Here is a 14419-nt window from a genome sequence, read left to right on the forward strand (position 1 = left end):
GTAATGACGGACCTGCTGGACACTGTCTGTCAGACTCAGCACTGCAGACTCCTAAAGTAAGCTACTAGTATCAAGAAGATAGAAAGAAAAAAAAAACACGGGTAGGTGGTATACAATTATGGATGGACGAGCGACTGCCGACACAGAGGTAGCTACAGCCGTGGACTACCGTACTATGTCTGCTGCTAATATAGACTGGATGATGAGATAAAATTAAAATATATATATATATCACACTAGTACTGCAGCCGGACAGGTATATATTATGTAATGACGGACCTGCTGGACACTGTCTGTCAGACTCAGCACTGCAGACTCCTAAAGTAAGCTACTAGTATCAAGAAGATAGAAAAAAAAAAACCACGGGTAGGTGGTATACAATTATGGATGGACGAGCGACTGCCGACACAGAGGTAGCTACAGCCGTGGACTACCGTACTGTGTCTGCTGCTAATATAGACTGGATGATAATGAGATAAAATTAAAATATATATATATCACACTAGTACTGCAGCCGGACAGGTATATATTATGTAATGACGGACCTGCTGGACACTGTCTGTCAGACTCAGCACTGCAGACTCCTAAAGTAAGCTACTAGTATCAAGAAGATAGAAGAAAAAAAACCACGGGTAGGTGGTATACAATTATGGATGGACGAGCGACTGCCGACACAGAGGTAGCTACAGCCGTGGACTACCGTACTGTGTCTGCTGCTAATATAGACTGGATGATAATGAGATAAAATTAAAATATATATATATCACACTAGTACTGCAGCTGGACAGGTATATATTATGTAATGACGGACCTGCTGGACACTGTCTGTCAGACTCAGCACTGCAGACTCCTAAAGTAAGTAAGCTACTAGTATCAAGAAGATAGAAGAAAAAAAAACCCACGGGTAGGTGGTATACAATTATGGATGGACAAGCGACTGCCGACACAGAGGTAGCTACAGCCGTGGACTACCATACTGTGTCTGCTTCTAATATAGACTGGATGATAATGAGATAAAATTAAAATATATATATATATCACACTAGTACTGCAGCCGGACAGGTATATATTATGTAATGACGGACCTGCTGGACACTGTCTGCAGAATGCGTTTATAAAAACACCACACGACGAGTGTTTAACTTTTTCAGGCAGACAATCACAATATACTGGTGGTCAGCAGACAATCACAATACTGGTGGTCAGTGGTCACTGGTCAGTCACACTGGCAGTGGCACTCTGGCAGCAAAAGTGTGCACTGTACTTAAAATATGTACTCCTGCTATCACTGCTCTCCAGTCTCCCCCACAATTAAGCTGTGTGAGCAGTGAGCACTCAGCACAGTCAGATAATGATATACAGTATTACATATGATGCAGCACACTGGGCTGAGCACAGATATGGTATGTGACTGTGTCACACTGTGTATCGTTTTTTTTCAGGCAGAGAACGGATTAATTAAACTGGTGGTCACTGGTCACACTATCAGCAGCAAGTAGTACTCCTCCTAATAATATGCTCCCCAAAATTTGTGTCTCTCTCTAGTACTCTAGTCTAAACGGAGAGGACGCCAGCCACGTCCTCTCCCTATCAATCTCAATGCACGTGTGAAAATGGCGGCGACGCGCGGCTCCTTATATTGAATCCGAGTCTCGCGATAGAATACGAGCCTCGCGAGAATCCGACAGCGGGATGATGACGTTCGGGCGCGCTCGGGTTAACCGAGCAAGGCGGGAAGATCCAAGTCGCTCGGCCCCGTGTAAAAAAACCTGAAGTTCGGGCGGGTTCGGATTCCGAGGAACCGAACCCGCTCATCTCTAGTAGGAACGGAGCTTTCCGTTCCCCTTCGCAAAACCCCATCGCCATCTCAGACAGGCATAGGGAGGCTTGTACAGGAGAAGAGCAGTGAAGACGTCTGTCTCCTGCCTTCTCCCCGCCCCCTTCTGTGACAATCAGAGGAGCCCAGGGCATAGGCATTTGCATATGCTGGGTCTCCTCCTCCTGACTGCCTGGGCTGCTGTAACCGTTCCTCCGCGCATTGCGCCCACTTTCTGTTTGCCCCCTCCGCCTCTGAGGTGACCCGACATATACATATGCTGGGTCACCTCCTCCTTGCTGCCCTTGCTCAGCTGTTTGTTGCGCGAAACCCCCCCCCCCCGCCCGTGTCCCACCGCCCGTGTCCCACCGCCGCCGGAGGTCTCGTTTCCCCGGCGTGCATCGTTTCCCCGGCGTGCATGCGCAGATGACACCTGGAGGCAGGGGGGGGACACTGCGCATGTGCCGCAGTATGATGAGAGAAGACTGGAGAAGCTGGGATCGTGGAACAGCCGGATACCGCATCGCATCAGGGAACAGGTAAGTATTCATGAATTGCGTTGGACATATGAAAAAAAACCTGAAATAAGAATGCGATGTTTAGTGAAAAGTTAAACATAAACATTGCATTCTTACATGAATAGACCCCCAGGCGACATGCTCTATGAGCGACATCGCCTAGTGTTTCCCCAGCCCGGCATACACACTGAGCGATATGACGTTCATATCGCTAAGTGACATCACGCAGCGGCCGGGCCGTGCAGACAGCTCTTGGACGACAGTCCAAATTGAGCTGCCTGCACGGTCGACGGCAAGGGTCGTTAACGACCCGCGGGGTCGCGCATCGGTGGTGGGCGGTGGCATACACACTTGCCGAGAAAGTGAGCAACATCGCTCAGGAAGAGTGAAAATGAGCGACGTCGCTCGTTTTCTCGGCAAGTGTGTATGCACCGTTAGATACCTTGAGATAGTAATGAGCAAAAATAATTTATAATTTAGAAACACTATAATATTTAACTGCTTTACCAAACGAACAATAGACGTCAACAACTACAAATGAAGAAAAAAATAGTTTATTATCAGTTCTCATCATACATCCCTTTATGTGTTTCATTGATCCCAGAAACCCTTGCAATGTCGGTTACAATTTGTTGTTGGACATGAGTAAATCATTTTTTGTTCACAAATCAAAAGTCCCTTTGATAGATCATCTTCTGAACAAATAATATAAAATTAGCCCTGAGGTTGCGATTCTTCTCACGATACATTCACAAAAGCTGTCCGAAACAAAGACGTCACTAGGAGGGGCCCTCTTCCGTGTCATCGGAATGACATAGCAACATTATAGGAACTTTACAAAACGATATACACCCCATTTGTTTCATTAAGTTCAGCAGCTTCTTTTAAAATATATAGATTTTTTTTTATTTATTTTTTACTGTTAATCGGTTTACATAAAAATATGCATCTGAGTGCAACATCTACTTATTGTGTGAATTGGTGATATATTCAGACAAGAATGGAAATGCTTACATCCTCTCCATTTAAAAAGCACAGCAGCAGGATTCTCTTTAACGTACAGTGTACAGGAAATATTCTCACACAATTTAAAGAAGTTCGCTCATAAAAAAAAAAAAAAAACATGAGCTTGGCTAGTACTATTTAAAAAAAAAAAAAAATTAAAAAAACTTGTGATCTTAACTTTGCTCCCTACTCCATGCAGATTATTCAGCTCTTTGGTAGCCACAAACATTACAGTAACTGAGCAGCAGGAGATACATAGCACTGAGTTGTGCTTAAAGCCTGTCTGTGCCGTATTTTGCACCAGACGATTCTTTAAATATTACAAAGCCTGCCTATGACGGTTTGGAGACGTTTACGAGAAAACTTTAGGGATTTTTCTCTCTCTCTCTCTATCCCACTCTATCATTCCATATGTCCTTCCGTCTCCAATTTCAACATCATATGCTTGTACATGTATTGGTTTTTTTTCATTGCATGTCTACTAGGCTCAAATAGGATCACACGTCCGTGTGGTGTGAGCTGAATGATGTAAAGCTGCCACGTTGACTGCGGTTGAACTGGCAGAAGCTCGCCGCCCGACTCCTCCGTCCCCTGTTTTCTGTCTTGCCTCGCTGCTTGTCGTGCATGATAAAGTTTTCTATGAGTTGGAGTTTTTTGTGCTCTTCGTTTAAGAAGACGTTGACAATTATGCTTTTTTCCTTTTTGATTTGTTCACTTATGTCTTTTGGAATATCTGGAATCAGCCAGTCCACCACGGCACTTAAAAACATCACCAGATTCTACAAGGAGTAAAGAAAGAAAGTATTTATTTAGGAGATAGGCAGTGTGGCTTACAGATAGCATCAGATAGGGGGTTATTATATAGGCTTCACTTGTGTGGATGTCTGTTATTGCTCCGTTTGTATATTTTATATTTACACATTGATCACAAAATTTCTTTGTAAACGATATTTGCAGTCTTTCCTTCAGGGATTAACACAAAAAGATGCTTGGGGCTACTAACTTGTGAGCAAGCCTCGTAAAGCTGCCCATGGGAGAAACAGCTGGTCCTGGGATCTATGCCTGCAGCCCCGAGCGTTTGCCCCTGCGACTTGTTGATCATCATAGAGAAGCAAACACTTACACGAAACTGCAGGTGCTTGAATTGAAAAGGAAAATTGTTGGGGATAAGGGGTATACACAGTTTCACCTGTGTCACATCCTGTTAGAATCTCTGCCTCAATTAGGTTCCTCTGCAGAGCAGTCACTTTAAGTCGGGTTCCATTGCATGACTTGGGCGGAGTCAAGTTCCGCAGAAGCATGATTGGAACACCAACTTTGTATATTTATATATATACAGGTTGAGTTAGTATCCCTTATCCAAAATTCAAAATCCCACATTTTTGGGTCCTCTACTGAGATAATGACATATGTATTATATATATTATCTTTAAATATGCATATTTATAATACATAATAGTCATTATAGGCTTGAGGAGTCCTCACACTGCATATGCGGAGTGTCAAGCGTCTGGTTTTTCCTTTATTGCTCCTCTCCCTGATAGAAATAATACATACCTCATTTTCTTTCTAGGTCACTAAGCCATACAATAGTGAAAACGCTATCTAAATTCAACCAGTCGTTTTTGCTTGATGCTGGAACAAACAGACAAAAATTCTGAATATTTTTTTTTTCATCACCATAGTTCATAAACATTCCCTAGAAGTATATTTCTAAAAAATTCCTCTGCGCAGACACAGCCCTTACAGCTTTATTAGATGTATAGATAATTAAGTTGGTGTCCTCCTTATCCTAAAAGTTAGACGCAGACAGCGTCCTCCTTATCCTAAAAGTTAGTTGCAAACAAGTGCTGATTCAGAGTTGCACACAGTGGTCCGCATCTATGCATCAACAATCCCCCCATCCATCCATCCATCCATCCACTTGTGGAAGAATGCATCATAACTATCAGTGTGCATGTGTATCAGCCCTATAAATGGCGCAAGGCATTTTAGCCCTTATATACACATCTAGTCCTTAGACCGGTTCAGCCCTTGCGTACATACTCGATCCATTTTATTGGTATGCTAGAAAATAAAGATTCCTATCCTGAGGAGTAAGTGTACATACCTCCCAATATCGGCCATTTCAGAACAGTGATACAGGGCGCCGTGGCGGCAGGTTGGTGGCTTGGCCGCATCATTATGGTTGTGTGTAGCAGGAAGTGATAGGCCATTCTCTCCTCCTAACAGACCCCACAAATGGCCAATCATGGGACTGTCCTGATACTGGGACACTCCCACCAAAATCTCAGGACAGGCCCTCCAAAATCTCGGGACAGCTGGGAGGCATTCATGCATGCTAAAACCCCATTCACACCGCCTGAGGTGGGTCGCACCCGGGAGCCTGACACGGGAGCTCCCAGGGTGCGACCCGCCTCAGGCACCCCGCCGCCGCTGTCTGCAACCCAGCATATTGTCGGATTGGTGACGTCAGCAGTGACACGGCGGGGGCGGCACTTGGAGATCACATGATCTCCAAGCACCGCCCGTACACACACAGCTACCAGGGTTGAAATGCTGGCATTTTTCCACTGGCACCTTTCAGAACGCACATGAACACGGGTTGTGTTCATAGCTGGAGGTCTGAAAGGCGTATTAGTGGTTTTTAGTATATTACTCACATCTTACTCATAATTAATGAAAAGTAAAAACAATGGACTAATAAAACCAGGGCCAGATTAACAATGGGGTGAATGGTGCTACAGCTCCAGGCCTCCATAAAAACACTATCCCAACGTCATGGAAACATGATGATGACCAGCCACCAGCGGGCCACACGCCTGACCATAAATCACACGTATGTATTTATAGTGCATTTCTAGTTTTATCTTAAAATGCTGCAATTTTTCTATACTTATGTATTTAAGGAAGCAGTGGGGCTGAAAGCGTAGTGGGTGTACATTGGCTATTGGTACATTGTGGGTGTGGCACTGGCCACACCCACACAGCACTGGTTACAACTCCTCCCCTTCTCAGTGTAGACCCTTGTACACTTTCAGCCCATACGTCCCTTAATCCAACCCTGAATAAAACAAATGAATGTTTATTACCAGTTATTTATATAGCGCACACATATTCCGCAGCGCTTTACAGAGAATATTTGCCCATTCACATCAGTCCCTGCTCCAGTGGAGCTTACAATCTATATTCCCTACCACATGTACACACAGACACATTCAATCTAGGGTTGATTTTGTTGGGAGCCAATTAACCTGCCAGTATATTTTTGGGATTGTGGGAGGAAACCGGAGTACCTGGAGGAAACCCACGCAAGTACGGGGAGAATATACAAACTCCGCACAGTTAGGGAGAAACATGTTATTACGGAGAATTTATTTTAGTATATTCACAAATTGCATTAATGGGCAACAGCAATAAAAGGCATAGGGGTACTCTACTGTAGGCACTGGAGTTTGGGAACTCACCACTGCCTACATCGCGCAGGCTGTTACGTTTACCCCATGGACTGAAATGTTTCTGATAAAATACAGATGCTGGGGGGGAAATTTATTAAATGTTTTTTTTGGACACATTTGAAATCGCCATATATCACTTGCAATTTAACCTGCACAAAAATTTCTGAATGCTAAGAAAGCTGAAACTCATATAGTCTGTGCGTCTTTTAGTCACCCCCAATTACCTCTCCATCACATCCAGGAACCCCCTCACATTTCTGCTACCGTGCATCCAAATCTGTACTATCTGGTAAATTTAATAAGTAGGGAGTTCTATTTAGGATGGGATGTTGCCCATGGTAACCAATCATATTCCAGGTATTATCTTCCAGAAGGTGCAAGATAAATGAGAAGTAGAATCTCATTGGTTGCTATGGGCAACATCCCATCTATAATAGAACTCCAATCTTAGTAGATTTACCCCTATGTCTCTGCATGTACAAAATTGGGGAGCATGAGTGGCGTGACGCCTGCGCAGACAACAAAAAAAAGAACCCCACTGCAACTGATATCACTGCTGCATCCAACTCACACTCTACATCAGGAATATTCTCCTTTGTGACCTCTGACCTGGGCACTAGTTACACCATTGACTCCTGATGTCAGTGAGATGCTTGGTCTCAAATTAGCCTCAAGTCTACACTTTGAACTCTTCATAATCCAATTGGTTAAAAACTGGCGATTGTGGGTAATTACATGCAAATAACACATTGAAGTCAGAAACAGATGTCTGTAATCAGGTTATCTGACAAATCAACTTTTCCTGTAAATATAGGGGTTACATTTCAATGTAAGGAAAGAGATACTTGTCAACCTTCAAAGCATGGTGTTTTCACAATGCTGGGATAGAGTATCATAGTATCCAATAATTCAAGGGCACCACATTTGGGAGGATATTCATCAGCATTTCCGCATGAGTAACAGGCCCATCAATGATGATGAATGACTATAATTTCTATACATCTTTAGTGTGAGGCCAGGGAACTTTACTGCTGTGATCACAACGCACAACAATCTATAAGGTTCATTAGCAAATACTGAATTGAGAAGTATAATTTGTACTGAGCCACCTTATCTAATCAGTAATATCTTATCTGTCTTGTGCACGTAAAACAATGAAAGCAAGTGACTACGGGGTAATTCGAGTTGATTCAATTACTGGCTGCCGTTGTTCGCAGCGCAGAGATCTGGCTAAAAATCGGCATTTCTGCGCATGCGTATGCTCTGCAATGCGCACGCGCAACGTACGGGTACAAAGTCCTTTGTGGTTTTGCACAGGTTCTAGAGACGGTTTCATTCGCACTGGCAGCCGCAAGAAGATTGACAGGAAGAGGGCATTTCTGGGTAGCAACTGACCGTTTTCAGGGAGTGTCGGAAAAAACGCAGGCGTGCCTGGGCGTTCACTGGGCGGGTGTGTGACGTCAAATCATTCCGGACACGAATAAGCTGAAGTGATCGCAAGTGCTGAGTAAGTCTAGAGCTACTCAGAAACTGCACAAACTATTTTTGTAGAGCTCGGCTGCACATGCTAAGCTAAAATACTCTGCTAAGTTAAAATACTCTCTACAGTGGGCGGTGGCATAGCGTTTGCACGGCTGCTAAAACTAGCCAGCGAGCGATCAACCCGGAATGAGGGCCTATAACTTAGAGTAAATTATGTTCTTTAACTATTTGGTTGCCAGTTTATAAAGGACTAATCTGCTTTTTTGGTCAATGTCACTGAACTATACAAATTACGAGATAGAGGGCTACAATAAGAATGAGTCATAATACCTTTAACATTTGATGCTAAAAGGGGTTATGAGTCTTATGACATTCATTCAGTGTTTAGCGAATAGCAGTAAGCTTAGCCATCTATGGTGTACATGGTACAGGGTACAGTCCCCATTGCTGCCACTGGAGCAAACCCCCCCCCCCTTCCCCGGGCTGAAGCACACTTAGTCAGCAACCTGTTGTCTCCTCAATTAGCCATGTCTAATGGTGCTCATCTAGCTTGGTGCTACTGGCTTGGAATGGGTAAGAGTCAGACTAACCTGGGGTAAATGTATCGTTACCCCATTTAACCCGGGGTAAATGCCGCTATAACACTTCCTGTTTCGCCTCACTACCGAGGCAATGCAGGAAGGGACATCAACAAGATGTATAAACATCTTGTCTGCCGAAACGGGGAAGCCTCTGGCGATTCCCCCTGAGAACACAGAGCATCACCTCAGTGCTGATGCTCTGCGTCTCCCTGCCCGGCCAGCTCCTCTGCACATGCGCTGGATCTCGCTACTCACGCAAGATCCCACACATAGGGGGTAATTCCAAGTTGATCGCAGCAGGACATTTTTTAGCAGTTGGGCAAAACCATGTGCACTGCAGGGGGGGTAGATATAACATTTGCAGAGAGAGTTAGATTTGGGTGGGTTATTTTGTTTCTATGCATGGTAAATACTGGCTGCTTTATTTTTACACTGCAATTTAGATTGCAGATTGAACTCACCACACCCAAATCTAACTCTCTCTGCACATGTTATATCTGCCTCCCCTGCAGTGCACATGGTTTTGCCCAATTGCTAACAAACTTGAAGCTGCGATCAACTCAGAATTACCCCCATAGTCAGGAGCCGGCACACGCCACAGCCCGGGACAGCTCTGTCCCTTCTGTGGTGTATGGGCATCACCACCTGCAACTGTCGATATCGCTAGCTTCAGGTTATCGGAAGCATATAGGCCTGCTATCTAATATGGACAGGGGTGCATAGCGTCCCAGTCATGTACCGCATACCGGCACAGTAATACATGGGGAGTAGCGCACATAACGTGCGCTGATACCGCTTCTCCCCCATAACGATGGGCATTACATTTACCCCCTACTGCTTTGTTGGGGCAGTGCAAAGGGATATGCACATAATAAAGGCGTTTTTCATTCATTTTCATCAGATGTCGCCATCTTTCAGTGGTTACACCAGCATGAGCTTGTTAAATAAGCTTATTGTCTTTGGTGGCTTCTGCTGCTGATAACTTTGAATCCCCCAAGCACAGGGCTGCCACCAGGTTGCTGCAGGGGGCAAGGGAGGTAACACTGTAAGGGGCCCGAACTGGCTAAAGGGCCCGTCCCACCCAATTGAATGAAACTGTTTGTTTGTTTTTGTAATTAAACTGTATTGCATTTTATTTACTAACTGGGACAATTCGTCGTGCTGTTTATTCGGCCTCTACCTTTTCGGTATTCAGGACTTGAGTGGCCGAACCATCGTGCGTGTGTGACAGCGGGAAGTAGGAGGGATGTAGCAGCAACATATGGCAAATCCTGGGCTAGAGATGGGCTTTGAATGGTTAACTATTGATGGTCACCATCAACAGAGTGCTATTGATTGTTTAACAATTGATGACCATCGCTGATATGGGTCACTGCAGGCAGCGAGCCATTCACATGGTTGTCGGGACTTAACAGGGCAACAGGGGCGGGGATGCTCCTTGCATCATCAAAACAGGAAAACCAAACCATCGATTAGAAGCTGCCATCAATGGAGAACCATCGGATCTCTGCCATCAATAGCAAAACCCTCGACCATTGGTGGCAAACAGACTCTTAGGGCTGACCTGAGTCACACGCAGAGTGGATGCTGTACACAGTTCAGCAATGTTTTAAGTCTGCACATGTGTCTCAGACGCACACTGCCTGCGTAATGATTGTGGTACTCAGTGAGCGTACCTGGGAAGAAACAGGATTCATGGCTAAGCAGATGCGGGGGTGTTGCTGTAAGCAGGATGCCATATGTGGACAGCGAAACTGCATCTGCAAGTTTTGTTGGTGCACAGATGGAACCTCTTAAGATGCACTGAAAATTAACAGAATGTCCACAAGAAACTGCAAATGGGCATCTCAGTATTAATTAAATGGGCCGTGGCTTTACCATAAAGACTCATTCTGAGTTGCACCCAGATGCAGATTCAAACCATGCAGAGCCAGTCACCAAGAATGCTGCTCCATCAGGAGAGTTGGTCATCTATGTTCAGTACAGTAAGAAAAGGCATATGTCCCATGCTAGAGTAAGTGCCCTGTGAGAGGCGCTGGGAGGGCAGGGGCTTGTGAGAGGCGCTGTGAGGGCAGGGGCTTGTGAGAGGCGCTGTGAGGGCAGGGGCTTATGAGAGGCGCTGTGAGGACAGGGGGATGTGAGAGGCGCTGTGAGGGCAGGGGGATGTGAGAGGCGCTGTGAGGGCAGGGGGATGTGAGAGGCGCTGTGAGGGCAGGGGGATGTGAGAGGCGCTGTGAGGACAGGGGGATGTGAGAGGCGCTGTGAGGACAGGGGGATGTGAGAGGCGCTGTGAGGACAGGGGGATGTGAGAGGTGCTGTGAGGACAGGGGGATGTGAGAGGCGCTGTGAGGGCAGGGGCTTGTGAGAGGCGCTGTGAGGACAGGGGGATGTGAGAGGCGCTGTGAGGGCAGGGGCTTGTGAGAGGCGCTGTGAGGGCAGGGGCTTGTGAGAGGCGCTGTGAGAGCAGGGGGATGTGAGAGGCGCTGTGAGTGCAGGGGGATTTGAGAGGTGTTATGAGAGCATGGTCCTGTAAGAGGCGTTGAAAGGGCAGGGGGATGTGAGGGGCCCTGTGAGACCTTTCTAATATTCGCGTCGGCTAAGAGAGAGTGGGGGGGGGGGTCACTTTAAGATTTGAATGGTTGCTAGTTAAGAGAAATGACTCAGATATGACAGGTCACTTTATCCATGGAAATACAATTTTTTGTTACTGTATACACTGCATCTATAAATACTTGCTCAGAAGCACTGCTTATTGTATGTTACGAATGTATTTTCTTGGCTGAGGAGCCAATTAATGGACAAGAAATGTGGTGGTGGGACAAGAAACAAATGAAGGAAGTGTGGGAGGGGGGTCCTGTTGGTTTAATTTATACTGGGCCCCACAATTAGAGTATAGTAACACTGACTTCTCTCTTCTATCCCAAAAGTGGTGGGTGATGTTGTACCTAATTTCCAGGGGATGATCTTGGGTGTGCACAAACCCTAATTTAAAGGAAAGGTACCTTGAAATATTTTTGTTCCAAAAACATATATATTCTAGAGATGTTAAATAAATCAAGTTCTCTATTGTGTGATGGATATTGGTAAGTACCATACTTTCTGCAAAGTTGCCTACTGGGTGGCACTATATCTTTGATGTCCGTACCTAATATCCACCCCCTGTCAAGTATTTTGACGGATCCTGCTCGTATTAACAAACTAAGGGCGGGATGTACTTACCTCCGCCATCGCGACAACTGCACTTTCTCTGAGCTCTCACTCCCCGCTCCGCTGCCCGCCACTCCCCCGTCTGCTTTCTCATCCCCTTCTCCCTCTTCCTCACCGCCGCGGCCACTGTGTTCTCTGATCGCTGTGCTCCCCCTGGCCGCTTGGCGCATGCGCATCCGGGTTCTGCTTTTCCGAACACTGCGCTGACTGACTTATTGATGAACCAGTGTGCGCATGCCTGGAAAAGCAGAACCCAGATGCGCATGCACCAAACGGCCAGGGGGAGCGCAGCGATCAGAGAACACAGTGGCGGTGAGGAAAAGGGAGAAGGGGTGAGAAAGCAGACGGGGGAACGGTGGGCAGCGGAGTGGGGAGTGAGAGCGCAGAGAAAAGTGCAGTTATCGCGATGGCGGAGGTTAGTACATCCCGCCCTAAGTGATTCATCGCGCCCACACCGTCGAAAGGGGCTACGCCCCCCTTAACCCTTGCAATATTTGTATTATATGGAGTATTGCCTCCAATCATAATTGTGTGAGTGGTTAAACATTGCACGGATAAAGGGCGTGCGATGGTTAAGGGGTCGTAGCCCCTTGCAACGGCATGAACAGCGCACACAGGGCCTGATGAATCACCTAGTAGGTGCTGTGGTTTAGGGAGTGGCGGGGGCGGGGGAGACGCGGATGGGGGAGGAGGTCCGGGGGTGCCACGAGTGGGGGAGGGGTGGTTGCGGGGTGGCATAGGTGGGAGAGGGGCTGGTGTGGTGGTGCCATGGGTGGGGGAGGGGCAGGTGCTTGGGTGCCACGGGTGGGGGCCCTTGACAATGTGGCTGGTGGAGGGGTGGGTGCGGTTGTGCGGCAGGTGGGGGAGGGGCAGGTAAGGGGGCGCTGCGGGTTGGGGAGGGGGTTCGGAGCCACCGCAGGTGTGGAGGGGTGTGTGTGGGGGTGCTGCGGATGGGTCCTGGAGGTACTGAGAGTGGGGGAGGGACGGGTAATGCTTCTCCTGCTTCTCCTCCTGGAAGCAGCTAAGCTGCTGTCCTCACTTTGGCAGTGGCTCTCCCGGAGACTCACACAGCAGCCAGGCACTATTGTTAGCGCCGGTGTCCCAACGAGCCGTATTACAGGGATGAAGATACACTCAATAAAGTACAGCTCCCAGCAGCCCTTAGCGCCGGAATGCTTCAGTGCTAAGGGCTGCTGGGAGCTGTAGTTTATTTAGTGCGTCTACTTCCCTGTAATGCGGCGCGTTGGGACACTGGCGCTAACAATAGTGACTGGCTGGCAGAACTGATTAACTTGCTGAATCAATGTAAAAGGTGAGAGTGCTGTGCAGTGTCAGTGACACTGCACACCCACTGCACTGCACAGCACTGTCACCTTTTACATTGATCCAGCGTCCAGACATTACCCTCCGCGATATCACCCACTCTATCCATTACATTAGCCATCTCAGGGCTTCCAGGCTGGCAGGCCAGGTGCTGTGTTGCGGAGTCAGGGCCTCTGGGGATCTGGGCGCATCTGTGGCAGGGAAGCACTTCTGTGACATCATGCACAGAGGTGGCTCCGGGGCTCAGAGAGTATGCAGCGCAGGGAGGGCTATGAAAGCCTTCCGCTGCGCAGTTTTCATACATATCTATGCCTGTTGCCGCAGCAGATTTTGTTCCACCTGCGCCGTGGCAAGGGAGTGGGGATTGTTATGCCAGAGGGGGCAGGCGGACTGGCAGCAGGACATGGGGTGCTGCAGTAAAAGGATTTTTTTTCCCCTATCTACAGTGCAGAGACTTGCTGCAGATGCAGAGGCATACCCTCCAGCTGTACCTTTTTGGCAGGTACAGTACCTTTTATTTTATGGTCTGTACTGATTTGTGGCTCTCCAAACTTCCATTGAAAGTATAGGAAAAGGGGCGAGACCACGCCACTTTACCCGTGGCCATGCCCCCTTTTCGCATTTCTAGCGATTGTTATGTGTAAATTGTTGGAGGGTATGTTGCTGCAGATGCAGTGGGCCTATTTTGGGGTGTGGACCTGGAGCTGCAGCTCCATCAGCCCCATTGTTAATCCTGCTATGGGAACACACAGCATCCAAAGGGCAGAGCCTCCTATTGGATGTAACCTGTGTGGGAGGGTGTTTCTCGCCCAATCAGCTGTGGAATGGGTGTGATAGACCTGCTGCTAACCCAATGAGAGCTCCTAGCCACGCCCAGCATTATCCACACACTCACAGAGTGACAGATCTGGGCTATTATATAGGAGATGCAAATATGCAGTAAAAATATTTTTATATTTCTAGTTTCAGAATTAATGCAGTTTTTTATTGTGTTGTTGGTTCATTGCTATTTTGTGTTGTGAAATATTT

At 47.0% G+C, this 14419-nt stretch overlaps 1 protein-coding gene across 1 annotated transcript in view; it reads right to left on the reverse strand.

Annotated features, from left to right (window-relative positions):
• Window positions 1–2872: 2872 nt before the first annotated feature.
• The window catches only part of ANO2 (anoctamin 2), a 498883-nt gene continuing 487336 nt past the window's right edge, over window positions 2873–14419 (reverse strand). The window contains exon 25 of the mRNA XM_063928499.1: window positions 2873–4118. Coding sequence (XP_063784569.1) covers window positions 3837–4118 — 282 coding nt within the window. The 3' untranslated portion in view covers window positions 2873–3836. The remainder of the gene's footprint in view (window positions 4119–14419) is intronic.

Source organism: Pseudophryne corroboree, chromosome 6 (genome assembly GCF_028390025.1).
Source record: "Pseudophryne corroboree isolate aPseCor3 chromosome 6, aPseCor3.hap2, whole genome shotgun sequence".
NCBI lineage: Eukaryota > Metazoa > Chordata > Amphibia > Anura > Myobatrachidae > Pseudophryne > Pseudophryne corroboree.